General features: G+C 46.1%; 1 protein-coding gene across 1 annotated transcript in view; it reads right to left on the bottom strand.

Annotated features, from left to right (window-relative positions):
* Positions 1 to 11,494: 11,494 nt before the first annotated feature.
* LOC139318308 (cytochrome P450 2J6-like) overlaps positions 11,495 to 23,685 on the bottom strand; it is a 36,235-nt gene continuing 24,044 nt past the window's right edge. The window contains exons 6-9 of the mRNA XM_070945701.1: positions 21,943 to 22,084; positions 17,277 to 17,464; positions 13,189 to 13,330; positions 11,495 to 11,673 (exon numbers count right to left, since the gene is read on the bottom strand). Coding sequence (XP_070801802.1) covers positions 11,495 to 11,673; positions 13,189 to 13,330; positions 17,277 to 17,464; positions 21,943 to 22,084 — 651 coding nt within the window. The remainder of the gene's footprint in view (positions 11,674 to 13,188; positions 13,331 to 17,276; positions 17,465 to 21,942; positions 22,085 to 23,685) is intronic.

Here is a 23,685-nt window from a genome sequence, read left to right as displayed (position 1 = left end):
AGAGTTTATAGAATAAATTCCTGGACTGCAAAGCAAAGGCAACTGCCTAGAGATGTGGTGATTTATTTTACAGACAAGGAGATAAGAAATAATATCGTGCAAAATTCTTACAATTCTACTTTGCAATGGTTTGGAAGAAAGATTTGGATATATAAAGAGCTCCCGCCCAAGATGTTATTGGAAAGAAAGAAATTTGGTTTTCTGGTGACTGAACTTAAAAAGAGAAATATCCTATTCAGGTGGGATGCCCCAGTTGGTATTATATTGAGATACCAAGGAGAAAGATATCAATTAAATACTGTTGAAAAAGCGGAAGAATTTTATCAAAAAATTTTGAAAATGAATTCAACATCTTTAGGCATAATACAGGATAAGCAGAAGGAATTGGAAATAAAGGGAAAACATCAAATTATAGAGGTTTCTGTTGACAAATTGCCTTTGGATTTTTCAGATATCCCAGCTGGATTATTTATAAATAAAAGAGAAGTGGTATCGGATTCTAATGTGATTATGACTCATCAAGTCACAGACAAGCATAATCATTTAGCTGATATACAATTGTCAGAAAAGAAATATGAGTTAAAGCAAAACCAACAAGATCAAGTTATAAAGCAGAATGAAAATTGCTCAGCCGACACACAACCTGCAGAAAGGAAATTAGGATGGAGAACAAACCCACAAAAGGAAAAGAGAAAAAGAAATAGCTCTCACAAATATAAAAACTTCTAAACTAAGCAACAGCGATGCCAGTTTTTTTTTTTAAAAAAAATGAACGAATATATGAAAAGACAGTTGAGGCGAAGTATTGGTTAACAATATCCTGAGGAGAGTGACAGACCTCTGCAATGCCGTAATCCTGGGATGTGAAAAGAGCCTTAAACTGGTTGGATTGGAATTATCTATTTTGGAGTTCTCTTTATTGATAAATGTATTATATTTATGTCGAGCTATAAGGCAAGAGAATCACGCTGGGGCATGCAGAAGATCTGGTTGTTACCCATTACCACGATGGGAATTAATAATCTTGAAGAAAACCACAACTACAGATATTGTATGGAATATAATCATAATGTCACTCGGGTGGTTGTTTTCTTTTTTATATATATAGGAGGAGAATTATTACTGATGGGGGCAGAAGACAACTGAGGATTTGGAACAATCTGTTGCAACTAGGATGCTATGTTACCCTAATATGGATGATGTACTCAACAATCCAGTGGATAGATACTAAAGAAGATATTATATCGATTATAAATTTAAAGTTATTGATTTATTTTATATAATGGAATATTTTTTTTTGTAGTAGGGTGGGTAGTAGATTAAAGATATTAAGAATTGTTGTGTATGGTAATTTAGTAGGAAAGTGGGTGGAGATAGGTTAGTTTACTGATTGTTTAGTTTAAGAAAAGGGATGCTTAAGTGATATATCTATGGGAGTGGAGTAAATGGATGGGGCTGAATAAATGCTAAATTAAGATTTATGGGGAAGGCTGCTTTGAAATGTTATATTAATATATATAAAAGATTAAATGTTAAAGTAGGATTTATTACATAGTTCTACAAAGGGGAAGGTTGTTATGAAATGTTGTATTAATATACAGATATACAGATATAAGCATAGGGAGGAGAAATAGGGCAGATTACTGTTAAATTGGGAGTTATAATAATATTATTATGTTAAATTAGAAGTTATTATGTAATGTTATAGTAAAATGATATTTTGAAATGTATGGTAAAAGGGGAAGTAATAATATTATTAATATTATTAGTAAATAAGGGTCAGTATTTAGAGGAGGAAGTAAGGGGATAGTAAAATATTATATAATCTGTTATGAATTAGGTTTTTGTTGGAGGAAGTCATGGGGGGGATGGGTGGTGAGGGGGGGTTAGGGAGGAGGGGGGAGAAAAATGTGGGGGGGAAATTTGTATTTGAAAACTTTTTCAATTAAAAAAAAACAAACCAATACATTTGTTCCACTCGTAACCTGATTGCTTTAAGCCATAAAGACTTTTCTTCAGTCTCCAGCAATCAGTCTTCCCATCAGTTTCCAAACCTAGTGGCTTCTTCATATAGATTGTATGTTGTAATGGTGCATGCAGATATGCAGTTTCAACATCTATATGATTTATTCTGTAACTATTCTTAGCTACCCACACTAATGCTGCTTGCAAAGTAGTCGCCCTCAGACTTGGTGCAAAAACTTCATCATAGTCCTTATCTGACTGAGCAAATCCTTGAGCAACTCATCTTGCCTTATGGGTAACAGTCCCATCTACACCAGTTTTTAATTTATAAACCCACTTGCAACCAATTGCATGCTCACCTGGTGGTAACCTAACATTTTCATAAACATCTAACTCCTTCAATGAAGTCAGCTCCTTGGACTTCCGGTGGCACTGCAGACACCGAGGACACTCTTTTCTTGAACGCCAGCCCCGCGATCTCGTAAAGCCGCTAGAACAGCGCAAATCAGCTGTCTAGCGGCTTGGAAACTTTCTCCCCGGGAAAAGGGGAGGAAGAGAGCAGACGGGCATAGGTACAGCTCTCAAGGAGCCCCAGGAACAATTCTGAGGCTCGAAGGGTGGGAGCTCCCTGGAAGCCCGACAGAACTCCGGATCCGAGACGTTTCTGCTTTAAACAGAAGAAGACGCCGCAACCACCCCTGCAAACAACGCTTGGAATAAACATCACTCGGAAGCAGGCTGAGCAAACTCAGGAGAGATTAGATCTGCAAGTACTGAACTTTAACTCCAAATGTGTATTACTTCCTGCGGATTTATTAAGGGGAGAAAGTGAAACCAAGATGGCGATTGAGCTTTAATGGGGCGTGAAAGCGAAAGTTAAAAAGGTAAGTTTCTTTTAGTGTTGGCAGCCCCTGTCCAAAATTAGAGATTTGTGTTTTTTTTAAAAAATGAGAAGATCAAAGATTACAGCAGTGATTTTTTTTAAAAAAAGGATTGATATTATTTAAAGACTGATTTCTGGATTTGGTGGATCTACTGTTCTGGCAGCTGATTAAATTTAAATTGGAAACTAAAAATGGCTTCAAAACAAATTAAGGGGGGAAAATTGTTGTAATGATTGTTAAAACTTTTTAAATATTTTTTTTTAAAAAAAAAATGAAGTCAGCTCTTGATATCTATCAGGTGGACGTGTCACTCTAGTTGAACGTCTAGGCAACTCAGAACTCGGTATAAGTATTTCTTCTTCTAACTTCCCTAACTTCTTCCTTTACAGTAATAGAAGGTTCTTCTTCAATTATCTCATTATCAGGGTTATCAGAAAACACTTGAGTATCCACAATAACACTATCATTTACCTTGTTGGATTCTTGCTCAAGTTTACTCCAACCAACATGCTCCAGAAACTTGGCACTAGCACTGCAGTACACACTAGTGGTACCTGGTGCCCAAAATCTGTATGAACTGTGGTTGGTTTCATAACCAACAAAAAACAACTTCTTTGCTCTATGTTGTCCCTTTCTCCTCAATTGCGAAGGAATATGACCATGGGGATGCAGCAAAGGTCGTAAGTGTGAAAAACGGTCGTCAGTCGCTTTTTTCAGTGCTGTTGGTCACTAAATGAACTGTTGTAAATCGAGGACTACCTGTATTTTAGATTCAAAAGTTCTAAGACACTTTGATTGTTGACATGTTAATAATAAAGAAAGAAAATGTTCTGGTCTTTTTCTAAAATTCTGCTTCCGGATCAAATCAACAGTAGAATCCAAGCTTTATGCAATTCAGGTGGCAAAAAAGGACGATCTCTACAAATGATGACCATGCGATGGCTAAAATATATAAACTTGAAACAAAGAACAAGCAAAAGAGTGTATGGTTAAAGGGGTTAAGCGCTTTGGAATTAATATACTGATTGAAAAATGGGAAAACACATGGCTGAAAAAACTAAATCTTTCGTTATAATTTGAAAGAGAACATTTTTTTTTATAAAACCATGTGCAATTGGTATATGCCTCCAGAAAAATTATCTAGAATATATAAAGATGCTTCAACTTTATGTTGGAAATCTGGAACACACGAAGGCTCATTTTATCATGCCTGCTAGGCTTGCAAAAAAAATAATAATTGGGGTTCAAATACATATAGCTATATTAGAGCCTTGGTAGTACAGTGGTTTAATGCACCCTGTAATTAATACAGCTGCCTGCAATTTCTGCAGGTTCGAATGTTACCAGGCTCAAGGTTGACTCAGCCTTCCATCCTTTCTAAGGTAGGTAAATTGAGGACCCAGTTTGTGGGGGCAATAAGCTGACTTTGTATAAAATATACAAAAGTATGAAGGCTATTGCTTAATGCATTGTAAGCCGCCCTGAGTCTCCGGAGAAGGGCGGCATATAAATCAAATAAAAAAAAAGGGGGGGGTGAAATCCAGCAGGTTCTGACAGGTTCTGGAGAACCGGTAGCGGAAATTTTGAGTAGTTCGGAGAACCGGCAAATACCACCTCTGGCTGGCCCCAGAGTGGGGTGGGAATGGAGATTTTGCAATATCCTTTCCCCAGGAGAGGGGAGGAAATGGGGATTTTGCAATATCCTTCCCCTGCCACGCCCACCAAGCCACACCGCGCCCACCAAGCCATGCCCACAGAACCGGTAGTAAAAATATTTGGATTTCACCACTGAGCTATATAAAGAATTTTAAAGATTGCTAGTCAGTTAAAACCAGAACTTTTGCAATTGAGATTAATGCATAGATAATTAAAAAGAATTGTGGAAGGTTGTTTTTATATAAAATAACTGCTGCACAATTATAATGCACAAAAGTAAAAAGTTTCTGAAATACCCACAATGGAAGAATGGCTGGTAATGATGTTAGAATTGGCAGAAATAGCAAAATTGACTTGTCTGTGTCAACTCTCAAAGCATCTCTGGCCTGCTCTTGAATTGCCATAGGCCAGAGCGGATGGGAAACCGGTGAAATGGCACAGCAGCCAAAGACAGATGCACATTCCAGGCTTATCTTTCTCAAGGCTGTATCCAATGGTGGGTTGCTACCGGTTCATCCCAGATTGGGCAAACCAATAGCGGCAGTGGTGGGAGGCTCCGCCCACCCACCCGGACGCTTCTGTCCATGTGCAGAAGTGACGCACATGTGTGCAAGCATCTACGAGTGAACTGGTAGTGACGGGTTTTGAAACCTGCCCCTGGCTGTATCCCAGGGCTACAGCAGCCCGGAGGGGAGTGATCTCTACAACCTACAAAATTGCTCCGTTGGCGAATGTGATTGATGACACACCCTGGGGGGAGGGGGGAAAAACAGGGTCATAATTGGAGCGTAAATTACGTAGGGTCAGAGCTGGCTTCACTTGGGAACGTGCCGACATGAAGCTCCTAATAAATAATTGGATTTCTTTCAAAGCTTGACTCGACACTCATGATTTAATTAGGGCATCTGTCGGAACCCTGACAGCCTGGTTCTATATATATCTTTAGAAGAATTGATTTCAATAGGTGAATCCTAACACTACAAGTCTGCAGCTGAAAATATGATCATGTTTGATCATGTTTTCATTTTGATTCTCATCAAAATAATCTAACTATTTCTAGTTTCCTACTGCTTACCTATTCATTTATAAATGATACTTTAATTCGGATTTCTACTTCCTTCTGTCTGGGATTCTATAACCCATAATCTACCGATTGTGGGTTATAGAATCTCTCATAATAACTGAGAGCTTATACAAAAACAAATCCCTTGTGTGTCCAATCACACTTGGCCAATAAAGAATTCTATTCTATTCTATTCTGTTCTGTTCTGTTCTGTTCTGTTCTGTTCTGTTCTGTGCTGTGCTGTGCTGTGCTGTGCTGTGCTGTGCTATGCTATGCTATGCTATGCTATGCTATGCTATGCTATGCTATGCTATGCTATGCTACGCTACGCTACGCTACGCTATGCTATGCTACAGTATTCTATTCTATTCTATTGACATTTTGGCTGATTTCACATACCACATTGAAATCAATTATTGAATTAAACCATATTTCTTCATCAGTACGATACATCAAACATACATTAACCAAATAAGGTGGATTACTGCAATACTCTGTCACAAAAAACGTAATCAAGATTAAAAACTAAAGATGAATGCACCCACTTCCATCCTAGCTCCAACACAGGGCATCTATAAGTGCAGCCATGATTGTTTCATTCTGTACTAAATGCACCTTGAAACCAGACTGAAATGCGAGTGGATAATCAGCTTCCTTCAGGGTTCTCTGCAGCTGTAGGCTGTTCACTTTTTCAATAATCTTTTCCAAATAACAAAGATTGGAGATAGGGTGATGATAATCTAAAGTTGCTTGGTCAAAGGACAGTCTCTTGAATATAGGGTGTACCCAGTGGTGAGTTTCAAATAATTTCACCACTGGTTCGCCAAAAATGTGAGCGCGCACGCACACGCTTGCGCACGCGGCTTCCGCCACGTGGTGAGGCTCGACCGAACAGCCTTTCAGGGCCTGCTCCCCTCCATCTCTGCTCTCCGGGGCAGAGACTGCTTCTCTCAGCACTGCTGGGAGAGCATCTTATGCAATTTAACAGCTGTGAGCCGCTGCTTTCCTCTAAATCCCATCCGGACAGCGCTGCAGCACAGAGAAGCAGCAGCCATGTTGAATGCTGTTTCTCTCAGCTTCAGCGCTTTCCAGATGGGACTTAGAGGAAAGCGGCGGCTCACAGCTGTTAAATTGCACAAGACGCTCTCCCAGCAAGAGCAGCAGCGGAGAGAAACAGCTGCCGACCCAGAAAGCACATGGAGCATCTTCACGAGCAACCGAGGCTTGGCAAGGGACAGAAGAAGCGGCTCCAAGGTCTCCGTTGCAGCGCTTTCCAGATGGGACTTTTTACAGGTAAGAAGAACTGTCTGGTCCATTCCTAAACTGTTTCGGCCCTTCTGGGCCCCCCACCCCCCAGCCCTTCGGCCTAGCGCAGCAGGCTGCAGGCCAAATAAATAGCTTTGGCCCAGGGGGGCATATTTTGAGGCCAGAGGGGGGTGGCGGCATGTGGGCAGAGGCCCAGGGCAAAGCCGGAGTGGGGGAATGGTGGGGCTCTGACCCAAGGCGAAGGGCGAGGTCGGAGGCGAGGTGCAGAGATTAGCTGGGCCGTGTGGTGAAGGCAAGATATATAGGGTGGGGTGGGGCGGGGTGGGCATGGGGTGGGCGTGGCCAGCCAGTGGTGCAATTTGCTGGATCTCCAAACTGTGCAGAATCATTACTACCAGTTCAATAGAACCAGTCCGAACCAGCTGAATACCACCTCTGGGGTGTACCCCTTCCATCTTGAAAGAGAAAGCTTGAGGCACCATCCCCTCCCCCAACCGTAGCATGGACAGGACCAGGTACAGGAGGATCCGGCATAGAGGTGGCTAAGCTAACAGCACAGAGAACCCTCCCCACTTCATCAAGAGGCACAAAGTCAAATTAGGATGCCTCAACTGGACTCCAGTTGGAGTCCAGGTTGGAGTGGATCTGAGTATCTGCCAGATATTCAGAATGCCATGCCTGTCTCTACCCATCTGAATCCCCATCAGATACCCAAATCTAACATGGAACCCCTGTTATGCATTGGGCTATTGATAACTTGGGACAGGTCCATGATTGCCATGGGTCAGCCCAGATTTTATGCTGCCAAGACCTGAGCACCAACAGATTAAGGGGACTCTACTGCCAGCTCAGCAACAGAATCCAGCAACACAAGGAGGGGCAGCAGGGAAGTCAGTACAGCACCAACAATTTCAAGTGTTCCCAAATAAACTGTGGAGGGGGGATTCCCAGTTCTTTGTTATTTTCCTAGCCTACTCTTCCTATTTGGAGGAATCATTTTCAATTATGAGTCCTTTATTTTAGGTAAATATGATAATGCATATATGAAGACTTTATAAACCTATGTCACTGAGCAAAACTATGAAAAAGGAGACATTTATTTTATTTATTTATTTATTTTATTTTATTGAATTTCTATATCGCCCTACTCCCGAAGGACTCAGGGCAGTGAACAGCCATGAAATAAAACACATATAAAAAATTTAAAATCAAATAAAATGAATTAAATAAATTTGGCTGAATTAATACCCATAATTTAAAATACCCATATTTTAAAACAACATTAAAATTTAAAATTTGCACTTAAAAGGGAGAAGATTTAGGCGAGGCCAGCTTGATGAAATGAAAGAGTCTTCAGCTCGCGGCGGAAGGTACGCAGATCTGGGATCTTCCATATCTCTGGGGGGAGCTCGTTCCAGATCGTTGGTGCCCCTACAGAGAAGGCTCTCCCCCAAGGGGCCGACAGCCGACATTGTTTGGCCAACGGCACCTGGAGGAGCCCCTCTCTGTGGGAGCGTACTGGTCGGTGGGAGGCTATTGATGGTAGTAGGCAGTCCCGTAAATAACCAGGTCCTAAGCCATGGAGCGCTTTAAAGGTGGTAACCAGAACCTTGAAGCACACCCGGAAGACCACCGGGAGCCAGTGCAGCTCACGCAGGAGAGGAGTTACATGGGAGCTCCACGCCGCTCCCATAACCACCCTCACGGCCGCACTCTGCACCAGTTGGAGCCTCCAAGTGCACCTCAAGGGGAACCCCATGTAGAGAGTGTTACAATAGTCCAGACAAGAGGTGACGAGGGCATGAGTGACTGTGCGTAGTGAGTCCTGATCTAGAAAGGGACGCAACTGGCGAATCAGGCGAACCTGGTGAAAAATCCTCCCAGTCACGGCCGTCAAGTGCTCTTCTAAAGACAGCCATGAATCCAGGAGGACACCCAAGTTACGAGCCCTTTCCATGGGGGCCAATGATTCGCCCCCAATAGCCAGCGATGGTGCCAGCTGACTATATCGGGACGTCGGAAACCACAGCCACTCGGTCTTGGATGGGTTGAGCCTGAGCCCGTTTCTCCCCATCCAGGTCCGTACGGCCTCCAGGCACTGGGACATCACTTCAAGGGCATCGTTGGGGTGGTCCGGGGTGGAGATGTACAGCTGGGTGTCGTCAGCGTACTGATGATACTTCACCCCGAAACCACTGATGATCTCGCCCAGCGGCTTTACATAAATGTTGAACAAAAGGGGCGAGACAACCGATCCCTGTGGTACCCCACATATAAGGGGCCTCGGGGTCGATCTCTGCCCCCCTGTCAACACAGACTGCGACCAGTCGGAGAGAAAGGAGGAGAACCACCGTAAAACGGTGCCTCCCACCCCCAACCCTTCCAGCCGGTGCAGCATGATACCATGGTTGATGGTATCAAAAGCCGCTGAGAGATCTAACAGGACCAGGACAGAGGAACAACCCCTGTCCCGAGCCCTCCAGAGATCATCAACCAACGCGACCAATGCCGTTTCCATGCTGTACCCAGGCCAGAAGCCCGACTGGAACGGATCCAGATACGACGCTTCATTCAGGTACTGGGGAAGCTGTTGCGCAACCACACTCTCAACAACCTTCGCAATGAAGCAAAGGTTGGAGACTGGACGATAATTAGCCAATACTGCCGGGTCCAGGGAAGGCTTCTTGAGGAGGGGCCTTACCACCACCTCTTTCAGGGCGGCGGGGAAGACACCCTCACCCAATGAAGCATTTATAATCCCCTGGAGCCAGCCTCGCGTCACCTCCCAGGAAGCCAGCACTAACCAGGAGGGGCACGGGTCCAACAAACATGTGGTCGCGTTCAATCTACCCAGAATCTTGTCCACGTCATCTGGGGTCACAGGATCAAACTCATCCCAGATAACAATCTCAAGACCTGCCTCCGTCACACTCGCTGGATCTATCCAGTCGAAGTCCAGACCTGCCCGAATCTGAGTGATTTTGTCATGCAGATACTGAACAAAATCCTTGGCTCTTCCCTCCAAGGGGTCCTCCCGCGCTTCCTGGTGGAGCAGGGAGCGGGTCACCCTAAACAGGGTGGCCGGGCGATTATCTGATGATGCAATAAGAGCAGCAAAATGAGTGCATTTTGCTGCTTTTATCGCCACTAGGTAACTCCTAATATGAGATCTTACCAGTGTTCGGTCAGATTCAGAAAGACTAGCCCTCCAACAGCTCTCTAGGCGTCTTTTCCGGCGCTTCATCTCCCTCAGCTCCTCGGTAAACCAAGGAGCCAGGCGAGATCGGCGCTGGGTCAGAGGCCGCAAAGGCACGACTCGGTCCAGGGCTCCAGCAGCTGCCCTATCCCAGGCGGCCACTAGGTCTCCAGTTGAGGCGTGAGCCAGAACCTCCGGGATTGGCCCAAGCTCCATCTGGAACCTATCAGGTTCCATCAGGCACCTGGGGCGGTACCATCTTATCGGTTCTGCCTCCCTGCAGCGGGGTGCCGCAGTTCGAAGGTCAAGGCAAAGGAGAGAGTGATCTGACCATGACAAGGGCTCGATGACTATATCCCCTATCTCGAGATCACTCAACCACTGTCCAGAGACAAAAACCAAGTCCAGTGTGTTTCCCCCAGTGTGCGTAGGGCCATGAATTAGTTGGGTCAGGTCCATGGCCGTCATGGAAGCCATGAACTCCCGAGCCACCTCAGACGCCTCACTCATGGATGGCAGGTTGAAATCCCCCATGACCATAAGTCTGGGGGTATCAACCGCCACCGCGGCGATAACGTTGAGTAGCTCGGGCAGGGCTGCCGCCACGTGGCAGGAAGCCAGGTACGTGATCAGCAAACCCATCTGAACCCCGTGGCCCCACTTCACAAGGAGGGACTCACAACCGGCCGTCTGAGGAACACTGGTCTCCCTCGGCCTAAGGCCTTCTCTAATAATAACCGCTACTCCCCCGCCCCTCCCCTGGGACCTCGACTGATGGAATGCGTGGAAACCTGGTGGGCACATTTCTACCAGAGGGACCCCTCCCTCCGGGCCCAGCCAGGTCTCCGTAATACCCGCCAGGTCCACTCCCCCCTCATAAACAAGATTACAGATGAGGGGGGCTTTATTTACTATGGACCTGGTGTTGCACAGCATCAGACGAAGGCCTGGGCCCTGAAGGTCTGTACTACCTGGAGAACGAGTGGAGCCTTGGGGGCCGGAGCACCCTACCGCTTGAAGACAGCGGGTGCGTGCTCCCTTAACATGATATGGCCCCCTGCTCCTGCCATATCTACCCCTCCCACACACAGTACCAATGGTAAAAACACAGTCTGGACAAGCTCGACCACCTCCGGATCCCCCCCCTGCTGAACGTCCTGGCCAAGCCCAACCCTCCCCTTGGTGGGTTATCCCCCAAACCCACAGCCCTAATTCCAATCCCACCCCCCTCCCCACTCCCCGGACTCCTTAAAAGTTTAGACAAGGACAATTTTAAAAAACCCCACAGCCTCTCTTTGTGGCATGCCACCTCTCGGGGTTCCAAAGCCCGTCATTGAGGTAGGCCCTCGATAGAATGGAGGGCCAAGCCTGCGAGAGGGGGGAGTGAAAAGTAACTAATAAAAACAAGCTGCAGGAGGGTCAAAATCCATCGCAATTTTGATCATGCTCTGCCAACACTGGGGATTAACGAGGAACTGCACGGATCTTCAACGGGAAATGTTGCATCCCAGCCCCTATTACATGCTCCATGTTAAGTCCTTTTAGTCCTTCTGGATGCTGGAAGGTAAATGTTTTCATAAGGTTGGTGAAGAAAATGAAGAGCTCCATCTGAGCCAAAGTCTTCCCCAAGCATTCACGGGAGCCTAAAAATAATAAAGGGAAGATCGTGAGATGCAGGCATGAATCACTATCAATGTCGTTTGTGGTTATAACCTAGACCAGGTGTGTCAAACTCAAGTCCCGGGGGCCAAATTTGGTCCATGGGGTGCCTAGATCTGGCCCATAGGGCCGCCATGAAAACGTGAAGGATTAGCCCGCTGTGCCTCTGCCAGTGAAAACAGAGCTTGGAAGGCCGTGTGCGGCTCTTGCAAGCTCCTTTTTCACTGGCAGCGGGTTGCAGGAGGCCGTCATAGCCGGAAACGGAGCTCGGGAGCCGTTTTTGCTGGTGCATCCTGGCCACGCCTACCAGGGGTGGGTTCTACTTACCTTTACTACCAGTTCACAATGGAATTGAAGTTTCTGCACATGCACAGGTCACTGATGACGACATTCGGGGCGGTGGGCGGGGTCTCCCGCCGGTTTTACTACCGGTTCTTGCGAACCAGTCCGAACCGGGGGCAACCCACTACTGACACCTACCCCGGTCCCCTGAGGTCAAAGACAACCCTCAATGCAAACGAGTTTGACACTTCTCAATGCAAATGAGTTTGACCCTTGCAGTGTCAAACGCGTTTGACACTGCAAGAGCCTTGGTAGTACAGTGGTCTAAAGCATCCTGTTATTAAGACCAGATGCCTGCAATTACTGCAGGTTCGAATCTCACCAGGGTCAAGGTTGACTCAACCTTCCATCCTTTCTAAGGTAGGTAAATTGAGGACCCAGTTTGTTGGGGCAATAAGCTGACTTTGTATAAATATACAAAAGGATGAAGGCTATTGCTTAGCACATTTTAAGCCACCCTGAGTCTCCGGAGAAGGGCGGCATATAAATCAAATTTAAAAAAAAACAAAAAAAAACTTCTGACCCAGATGCAGATTGGCGAGCATTTTTTAAAATAGCGCTTAGCAATAGCACTTATATACCGCTTCACATGCCGCTTTACAGCCCTCTCTAAGCGGTTTGCACGATCCGCATATTGATCCCAACAATCTGGGTCCTTATTTTATCGACCTTGGAAGGATGGAAGGCTGAGTCAACTTTGAGCTGGTGAGAATTGAACTGCTGGCAGTCAGCAGAATTAGCCCGCAATACTGCATTCTGACCTCTGCGCCACCAGTGTTTAGAGTGCCTGGGAAACTCTGTTCTCAGTCCTGGAATGAGCAGATTTTTTAAAAACCAATTAATTGTGAAAAGTTCCATGCAGTACAATTAGTCCTTGACATGAAGCCAGCCTATTATGACCGTACGTCACAAGAGCCATAAAATAGATTGGTCGCGTGATTGACCTCGATATAACGACTTTTGTGCACTTATTGTTAAACAAATCACTGGGGTCATGTGATCACTGTGAATAAAATTCAGAGTCATTAAAGCTTTTAGCTATAGAAACCCATTCCAGAACCTTTGCAAAATCTAAGGGTCGCCCAAGTGCCAAAACTATGGTTCAAAGCTACCGCTAAAGTTTGAAGACAGATCAGTTATATTGTCAGTGTATTTACCTGCCCCAAAGGTCAGGAAATCTTCTCTGAATACAAATTTCCCATCTTGATCCAAAAAGTGGTTAGGGTTGAACTGTCGAGGTGTCTCCCATTGTTTGGGATCCAGCAGAACAGAGCAGAGATCAGGGATCATCAAGCTACCCTGGAAAAGGATAACGTTAACTGCTGTTTTCGCAAAGCATGCTTAGCTTAGCCTGATGTCCCAATTAATATTCTCTCTCTCTCTCTCTCTTTCTCCCTTTTTTTATCCCTCTCCCTTTCTCTCTCTCTCTCTCCCTCCCTCTCTTTCTCTCTCTCTCCCTTTCTCTCTCTCTCTCCCTTTCTCTCTCCCTTTCTCTCTCTCTCCCTTTCTCTCTCCCTTTCTTTCTCTCTCTCCCCCTCTCTCTTTCTCTCTTCTTCTCCCTCTCTCTCCCCCACTCCCTCTCTCTTTCTCTTTCTCTCCCTCTCTCTCCCTTTGTCTCTCTCTCCCTTTCTTTCTCTCTCCATTTCTCTCTCTCTCCCCCCTCTCACTCTCCCCCTCTCTCTTTCTTTCTCTCTCTCCCTTTCTTTCTCTCTCTCCCCCTCTTCCTCTCTCTCTCTCTTTCTCTCTCTCCCTTTCTCTCTTTCTCTCTCCTTTTCCCTCTCTCTCCCCCACTCCCTCTCTTTCTCTCCCTCTCTCTCCCTTCCTCTCTGTCTCTCTCTCCCTTTCTTTCTCTCCATTTCTCTTTCTCTCTCCCTCTCTCTCTCCCACTCCCTCTCTCTCCCTCCCTCCCTCTCTCTCTCTCCCTTTCTTTCTCTCTCTCTCTCCCCCTTTCTCTCTTTCTCCCTTTCTCCCTTTCTCTCTTTCTCCCTTTCTCTCTCCCTCTTCCTCTGTCTCTCCCCATGTGTGTGCCTTCCAGTCAGGGTGTTTGCCATTGCTTCTTTCCTAGGGCAGAGAGACAGAGCCTGGCCCAAGGTCACCCAGCTGCTTCATGCCTGAGGCAGGACTACAAGTCACAGTCTTAACCACTACACCAAAGTGGCTCTTTTTCTGAGCATGTATGCCATCCCATGGCTTAGGGTTTTCACTGCACATTAAGCCACAAGTACAGGTAGTCCTTGACTTACAACAGTCCATTTAGTTGGACTGTTGAAAGTTACAACGGCACTGAAAAAAAATGACTTGTAACTGTTTTTCACTCCTAGGACCGTTGCAGCATCCCCGGGATCACGTGATCAAAATTCAGATGCTTGGCAACTGACTCATATTTATGACAGTTGCAGTGTCCCAGAGTCACGTGATCTTCTTTTGCGACCAGCAAAGTCAACGGGGGAAGCCAGATTCACTTAACAACCAGGTTACTAACTTAAAAACCATAGCGAGTAACCGTAACAACTGCGGCAAGAAAACTCGTAACATGGGGGCAAAACACGCTTAACAAATGTTTCATTTAGCGACACAAATTTTGGGCTCAATTGTGGCCGTAACTTGAGGACTACCTGTATAAACTACCTTCATTGGCATATCCTCAGGATGCCCACAGCTGAGGCACTTAAAGCTGTTCTTACCCATTCCAATTTCAAAGAAATGTTTTTTCCTCTTTGGTCAACGGGACCTTTGCTGTGAGCATGACTTGGCACGATTACTGACCCAGACAAAGCTTGAGAGGTTTGTCAAAAACTACTGGAGGTTTTTTAAAAATAGATTGCACAACCATTTGTCTGAAATGGGAAAGGGTTTCCTGCCTGTGCATCAGCGGGGGGGGGGGTTGGGATAGATGACTTCCAGGGTCCCTTCCAACTCTGTTATTTATTTATTTATTTATTTATTTATTTATTTATTTATTTATTTTAATTTGATTTATATGCCGCCCTTCTCCGGAGACTCAGGGCGGCTTACAATGCGTTAAGCAATAGCCTGTATATTTTATACAAAGTCAGCTTATTGCCCCCACAAACTGGGTCCTCATTTCACCTACCTTAGAAAGGATGGAAGGCTGAGTCAACCTTGAGCCTTGGAGAGATTCGAACCAGCAGAAATTGCAGACAGCTGTGTTAATAACAGGGTGCACTAAACCCCTGTACTATCAAGGCTCTATTTATTTATTTATTTATTTATTTATTTATTTATTTATTTATTTATTTATTTATTTATTTATTTATTTATTTATTTATTTATTTATTTATTTATTTATTTATTGGTTCGATTTATATGCTGCCCTTCTCCGGAGACTCAGGACGGCTTACAATGCGTTAAGCAACAGCCTTCATACTTTTGTATATACCTGCTTAGTAGGGCTTTCCCCCCCCTCCCAAGCGGTGTTCTTTTTTATACAAAGTCAGCTTATTGTCCCCACAAACCGGGTCCTCATTTTACCTACCTCGGAAGGATGGAAAGCTGAGTCAACCTTGAGCCTGGTGAGATTCGAACTTGCAGTAATTGCAGGCAGCTGGTGTTACTTAACAGCACTTTAGTCTGCTGCGCCACCAGTAGTTATCCGCTCCTATTGGTCACTTTGGGATCCTGCATTTATGTCTCTCTCTTCCATGTTGTCCTTAGAACCGGATACCGAATACAGAATAACAGAGTTCGAAGGGACCTTGGAGGTCACCTAGTCTAACCCCCTGCTCAAGCAGGAGCCCCTATACCCGTGATGGCGAACCTATGGCACGCGTGCCACAGGTGGTACGCATAGCCATATCAGTGGGCACGCAAGCTTAGCTCTGGCGCGCATGCGTGCACCATCCAGCTGGTTTTTGGGCTTTCTGGACCCACCAGAAGTAGGGAAACAGGTTGTTTCTTGCCTCCAGAGGGCGTCAGGGTGGTGCTGGGGAAGGCTGTTTTCACCCTCCCCAGACTCCTAGAGAGGCTCTAGAGCAGTGTTTCCCAAACTTGGGAACTTTAAGAAGTGTGGACTTCAACTCCCAGAATTCCCCATCCAGCATGGAGCCTTGATAGTACAGTGGTTTAGTGCACCCTGTTATTAACACAGCTGCCTGCAATTTCTGCTGGTTCGAATCTCTCCAAGGCTCAAGGTTGACTCAGCCTTCCATCCTTTCTAAGGTAGGTGAAATGAGGACCCAGTTTGTGGGGGCAATAAGCTGACTTTGTATAAAATATACAAAAGAATGAAGGCTATTGCTTAACGCATTGTAAGCCGCCCTGAGTCTCCGGAGAAGGGCGGCATATAAATCAAAATTTAAAAAAAAAAAAAAAAGTCCATACATCTTGAAGTTCCCAAGTTTGGGAAACACTGCTCTAGAGCAGTGATGGCTAACTTTTTTGCCGTCGCGTGCCAAAAGCAGGGGGAGGACGGGGGGGTTGCGCGTGCCGTGCCCACACCCATAATTCAATGCTCCATGCGTGCAACCCCACCTCACTCCCCCCACTTTTGGCATATGACGGCAAAAAGGTTACCGGTGGGCCCAGTAGGCCCGTTTTTCACCCTCCCCAGGCTCCAGAGCCTTTCTAAGAGGACAAAAACGGCCTTCCCTCCCCTCCCCCCCGGAGGCTGGAAACACCCTGTTTCCAACTTCCAGTGGGCCCATAAGGCCCAAAAATCAGCTGGCCGGCGCATGCGTGCATGCTGAAGAGCTATAGCAATGCTCATGTGCCCACAGATATGGCTCCGTGTGCCACCTGTGGCACGCATGCCATAGGTTTGCCATCACAGCTCTAGAGCCAGGTGAGAGAGAAAAACGGGCCTACATCGCATGCCAGGAGCAGGAGGAGCGAGGGGGGCCGCGTATGCATGCGCAGGGGCGGGGCACATAGAATTATGGGTGTGGGCGCGCGTGCATGACCCCCTGCCCCCACCCTCCTGGCACGCGATGGCAGTGCCAGGTGGGTTAGCCATCACTGCCCTATACCATTCCTGACAAGTTACCAGCTTGAGCCCATTATGACATGGACTCAAAACCACTGGTCCTGTTTTTATTTTTAAGCGTGGGGTTTATTTCTGTCTTGTAGAACTGCTGGTCCTGTGTTGCACAAAATGATGAATTACACTTGGGGAAGTTGTGTGTTGCTAATGCTGTCTCCCCTATGGTTTTCTATTGTTTTGACTGACAACATTGGGGTGTTTGTTGATTGTTTGTTTGTTTGGCGTTGGTGTACTGTTATTCTGTACCTTTGGAATATAACAATCAAGTATGTTCAGATCTATTTCGCACAACCTAAAGAGGGTGGGAAATGCGATACTGCTGAGACGCTGGGTTTCGTGAATGACGGCATAGGAATAAGGCAGTTTCTTCCGATCTTCGTGGCAGATTGTTTTGTGGGGATCCAGGGCGTTTTCGATCTCCTTCTGTACTTTCTCTGAGAATAAAAGAAATGCAGTCTGATTGACAAGCAAGCGAATAACCTCTTTAGGGAAGTAATGTGGATAAAAGAAAGGAATCATACAGAGTCAGATATATGAGCTCTAAAGGACCCTTCACATTATTCACATTATTATAAGGGGAAGACGTGCTTAGATACATGAACTTTGAGATAACCTCTCTATTCACATTATTATAAGATAGAAAAGTGCTTGTTGGAAATTACATTAACAAACAGTTAAACCTCATTAAGTGGTAATATATCTTCTGATGAGACCTAGATGTCGCGAAAGGACAGCCATATGGAAAACATCTGAGTGACCTCACTTGAATGACACAAAGACCTATATGTTACAAAGAGTTACTTAATCCAATAAATTTACCCAAGGACAGTAGTAAATCTCCCATTAGCAACTCCGAGCACTTAAGGAAAAGTTGTGTGGCTAAGATAATTTTATAAACTAAAATTAATGGTTTAAGTAATTAGATGAACATATTATCCAATGTATGTAACCATATAGGGAAAATCGGATGTATGATCTCACTGAATCCTTTGTCTTAGAAATGTATAAAACCAGTTGTATCAGAGTTCTCTCCTTGTTCAAAGCGTCAGGTACAAAACTGGCTCTGAACCTTGCGCAATAAAACTGTCTCTGGCTGACCCAGGAATGTTGTTTGGTCTCATCATTCCACAACAGAAGCCTCAAGAAAGTTAGTCTCCACTTAATTGAAACTCAGGGTAAATTTCAGTTACTAGCTAATCCGGCAAAAACTATAACTAAAGGGAAAATTCAAAAAAGATGAAATGGAAGAAAGGCAACCCCGAACATATATAAATATACTAAGATAAAGAATGAATGGTTAAAAAATAAAAGAGAATAAATATGAATAAGCAGGAAAATTAGAATTTGACGGCAAATGAAGATGCTGTTTATATAAGTAAGCAAAGAAATATTGAGATATGATTTAAAAAAGGGAAAAAATAAAATTGTGGCAAAAATTGTAATTGAGTAAAATGTATTAGAATTTGATAAATTGTATAAGATAAGATATGGCCAATACTCTGTTCAAAAAAGATGTGGTGAAGGTGGGGTGGAGTGGGGGTACGGGCCAATAAAACTTGTTTAAAAAAAAACTAAAGGGAAAATTAATGCTATTATCAATACTTAGATCATGTGTCCCAAACTACGGCCCGTGGGCTGCATGCAGCCCGCCAAAGCCATTAATCCAGCCCGCGCAGGGCAATGAGGCTGCACTTCTCACATCACCCCACCCCACCCCTTCGGCCAAACGTAGGATTTACCTTCGCAAGCCCCATGGGCTAGAACTGAAAGGTAAGGCCAACAATTTTGGCCTGCAGAGATATTCTGGAAGCAAGGGAGGTGAAAAATGGGGCACACAGAGAGTCCAGGAGGTCCAAAAAAATGGGTGAAAACGGCCCAATTTTGGCCATAAAACAGGCCGTTTTGCCTGCGGAATGCTGCTGGAGACAGGGGGAGGTGGAAAACTGGGTGCACAAGTGCCCCAGGAGGCCAAAAAATGGGAGAAAAGGGCCCATTTTTCACCTCCCCTGCATCCAGAGGATAGAGAGAGAGAGAGAGAGAGAGAGAGACAAAGGGGGAGAGAGAGAAAGAGAGAGAAAGAGAGGCAGAGGGGAAGAGACAGAAAGAGGGAGAGGGAGGGAGAGACAGAAAGAGAGAGAGACAGAAAGAGAGAGGGGGGAGGGAGAGACAGAAAGAGAGAGAGAGGGAGGGAGGGAGGGAGAGAGAGAGAGAGAGAGAGAGGGAGGGAGGAGAGAGAGAGAGAGAGAGAGAGAGAGAGAGAAGAAAGACAGAGATTTCTCAAGCTCCTTGGGGATGAGAAGAATTGCTGCAAAACTGAGTTTCCTGAAGTGGACCACTATTTTCATTTTCATTTTATTAAATTTGTATACCACCCTACTCCCGAAGGACTCAGGGCGGTGAACAGCCATAAAATAAAACATATAGATACAAAATTTAAAATAGAGATAAAACTAATTAAATAAATTTGGCTGAGACATTTTAAAACCCCAATAAATTAAAACCAAATTTAAAATTCCATTTAAAAAGAGGAAAAGTTTAGGTCAGGCCAGCTTGATGGAATAAAAACGTCTTAAGCGCGCGACGGAAGGTACGCAGATCCGGAATCCTCCGTATCTCCGGGGGGAGCTCGTTCCAGATCGTAGGTGCCCCCACAGAGAAGGCTCTCCCCCTGGGGGCCGCCAGTCGACATTGTTTGGCCGACGGCACCCGGAGGAGCCCCTCTCTATGGGAGCGTACTGGTCGGTGGGAGGCTATTGGTGGTAGCAGGCGGTCCCGTAAATAGCCAGGTCCTAAGCCATGGAGCGCTCTGAAGGTGATAACCAAGACCTTGAAGCGCACTCGACTAGACTCCTAAACAACTGAAAAAATGATCTAGTAAAAAGAAAACTCAACCAAAAGAGTAACGTGCAACCAAAAACAAAAAAAACACCCCCCAGGAGCAAAATAAATTAAAGTTTAATTAGTGTGCATTATTTAATGGACTGTTCCTATGCCCACCTTGTCACATAACCTAGCCAAGCCCCACCCCCACCCCCCAGCCAGTCTGGGACCCCCCAACAGTCTTAGGGACCGTGAATTGGACCCCTGTTTAAAAAGTTTGAGGACCCTGCCCTATACATTTCAGACAAGTGGTTATCCAATCTCTTCTTAAAAACTTCCAGTGTTGGAGCATTCACAACTTCTGGAGGCAAGTTGTTCCACTGATTCATTGTTCCAACTGTCAGGAAATTTCTCCTTAATTCTAGGTTGTTTCTCTCCTTGATTAGTTTCCACCTATTGCTTCTTTTCCTGCCTTCAGGTGCTTTGGAGAATAGCTTGACCCCATCTTCTTTGTGGCAGCCCCTGAGATATCGGAAGACTGCTATCATGTCATCCCTAGATGGTTGTTAAGCAAGAACTACCCCTATTCCATTTCATTTGACTAAGTCAGGGGTCCTCAAACTTTTTAAACAGGAGGCCAATTCGCCGTCCCTAAGACTGTTGGGGGACCGGACTGGCTGGGTGGGCGTGGCTAGGTCATGTGACTAGGTGGGGCATGGCCAAGGTCATAAAATGGGGCAAAATTCACGTAACCACCATCTCACTTAGCAACATAAATATTGGGCTCAACTGTGGTCATAAGTGGAGGACTAGTTGTATGTAATTCAACTTCTTGAACTGCTTGCTTCCAGAAGTCGTGGGCGCTTTCTCGCTGGAGGTCTTTAAGAAGAGACCAGACAGCCACTTGTCTGAAATGGCATAGGGTCTCCTGCTTGAGGAAGGGGCTGGACCAAAAGACCTCCAAGGTCCCTTCCAGCTTTATTCTATTCTATGATTCTATCCCGCCTATCTCCTTCCGTCTCTGGCCTTTTGGCCATCCAGCACCATCACCGCCTCTGCTGCTTTGCCGCCCTGCACTTTAGTGCCTCTGCTACCCAGCGCTCCATCCTGGCCCCCCCATCACTCTGTGCTCCGTTGCTCCTGCCAGCCTGCACTTTGCCACCCCTGCTGTCCCCAGCTGACCTTCGCTGTCTTCTTCTCCCTGCTGCTGTACTCATGATGTACACATCTTGGCCTTTTTTGAGGCAGCTCAGCCGGGGGAGACAAGTGTGGAAGAGCCCAGAGTGACCAAAAGAGGAGAAATGGGGTGGAAGACTTGAAATGGAGGCCAGCATGGCATGGCAGAAGAAGGAGGTCCTTGCCTAACAGGCACGACAGTTTCTCTCCCTTCAAACCCACGCGGCCTCCAGGCCAGGTGTGAAATGCTCCCGGTTTGGACCGGTTCAGCCAAACCGTTAGTGATGGCAGCCAGTGGTTCGGAGAACCGGTAACGATAGCGGCACGAGGCTCCGCCCACCCGCCCAGTCGTTCGTTGTTACTTCCTGGTTAAAACCAGGAAGTAACGACGACTGGGCGGGTGGGCGGAGCCTCGCAGAAGGGTTTGCCCATGAGCAGAGGGTCCAAGGCGCGTGCACTTCTGAACCAGTTGGGAAGGTAAGTAGATTTTACCTCTGCTCCAGGCGCTGGAGGCAGAACCTCGACAGCCTCCCTTGGACAGCCCAGAATTGGAAGATCTAAAGGTAGAGGTTGAAAAAAGGAGGGAGGAGAGCCTAGAATTCTTACCACAAGCAGGGGTGGGATTCTACTGGTTCGGACCGGTTCGGGCAAACCGGTAGCTCCGACGATCAGATCGGCCTGCCCACCCGCCCCTGCGCTTTACTTACCTTTATCTTCTCAGTTGATTGGCGTGGTAGAGCAGATTGTCGTGCCTCAGCTGTGTTACTCCCAAGTGGTAACACAGAAGGTTAGTATTTGTAAAACTGTGCACACACACGCACAGCGCATGTTAGGTGCGCTCGCACACAAAGCGCGTGATCACCGAACCGGTTGTTAAACCGGCAGCATCCCACCACTGACCACAAGCTTTTCTCACCTTGAATATTGGGATGAACCGCCATAAAAAACAGAGCCCAAGAAAGGGTGACAGCTATGGTGTCCGTGCCTGTGAGGAACAAGTCAACGATAACTTGAACCAAATTGTCTTCATCGAAAGTCGAGGTGGAGTCCTTTTTCTCCTATGGATCGGATGAACAAAACAGAACTGAAGCCCAAGATATTCAGAGTTACGGAGCCTTAATTCCAACTGTTGTGCGGCAATGTCACTGTCAGGAGGAGGGATTCCTGGCCACTGTATTATACCCCAAATCTATCCGCGAGATGAGGAGCAGGATCTTCTCAACAGACCTTAATACATAAGATAGATGGTACTGGAGAATATTTTTTTGCATCCTAAACCACTTAAGGCTGTGTAGCCCAGGATTAATATTTAAGCTGTGCTTGATAGGTGGTAGCAAACTATCCAGCATTTTGGGGATCATTGTTATATGGTTCCATTTAGCTACTTCACTTAAGGACTGAGTAGTTTCCTCCATAGAATGCATTGCAGTTAAGAAATCAAGAGGTTTTCAGGGATCCCTGAAGCTAAGTTACTGTAGTGTAGTTACAGGCATAGCTAGAACCAGTGGTGGGATTCAGATAGTTCGCACCAATTCGGGAGAACCGGTTGTTAACTTTCTGAGCAGTTTGGTGAACTGGTTGTTGGAAGAAATCATTAAGGCAGAGAACCGGTTGTTAAATTATTTGAATCCCACCACTGGCTAGAACCCCAGCTGAGACTGAGCAGATGTTCATATTTATGACGGTCCTGAGGTCATGTGATCCCCTTTTGCGACCTTCTGACAAGCAAGGTCAATGGGGAAGCCAGATTCACTTTACAATCCTGTTCCTAACTCAACAACTGCAGTGATTCACTTGCCACAAGTGTGGCAAGAAAATGGGGCAAAACTGACGTAACAGTCGTCTTGCTTAATAGCCATGGGAATTTGGGGCTCAGTTGTGGTCATAAATCAAGGCCTATCTGTAGTTGTATTTTCAGACTGGTATTCAACGAAAGTTTTCAAGTGAGACAGCCTGTTTCTTTTGGCGAGAATGCTTGGCTCACTCTTAACCTGATAATTCCTTAGTCACAATATCTCAATCCTACCTCAATTTTACCCCTAATCCAGGAGTGTCAAACTGGATTTCTTCGAGGGCTGGATCAGCATTGGAGTTCTCTTCTGTGGGCCGGGTGCAGTGGGGGGCAGATGGGACGGACACCCTCCTGCAGCACCCTGCCAGCCAAAATGGGATGGGGAGGGGTCTCGCGAGGCCCTCCGCAGCCTGTTTTCGGCCTAGATGGCCTCCTGCAACACCCTGCCAGCCAAAACCGGGGACAGAGGGCCACGCAAGGCCCCCTGTGCACTATTTTTGGCCTGGACAGCCTCCTGCAGCACCCTGCCAGCCAAAGTGGGGTGCCAGGGGGCCATGCGAGACCCTTGTGCCCCATTTTAGGCCTTCTGCAGCACCCTGCCATCCAAAACGGGGCATGGGGAGCCTCGCACAGCTCCCCTGCACCCAATTTTGGCCAGCAGAGTGCTGCAGGAGACTGCGAAGGCCAAAAATGGGGCATGGGGGGGCCGTGAGCAGCCCCCCCAAGCCCCATTTTGGCTGCTACAAGCACCACGAGCTGGTCCTTTGCTATTTTCAGGCTGGCCTCATGGGACAAATTTAAGCACCCCACAGGCCAGATCCGTCCCGTGGGCCTTGAGTTTGACACCCCCGATCTAATCTAACACTG

Source organism: Pituophis catenifer, unplaced genomic scaffold, assembly GCF_029215685.1.
Source record: "Pituophis catenifer annectens isolate HBS135680 unplaced genomic scaffold, rPitCat1.0.hap2 SCAF_6, whole genome shotgun sequence".
Lineage (NCBI taxonomy): Eukaryota > Metazoa > Chordata > Lepidosauria > Squamata > Colubridae > Pituophis > Pituophis catenifer.
The sequence above is the reverse complement of the archived record's forward strand: the minus strand, read 5'-3'. Positions and strand labels throughout refer to the sequence as shown.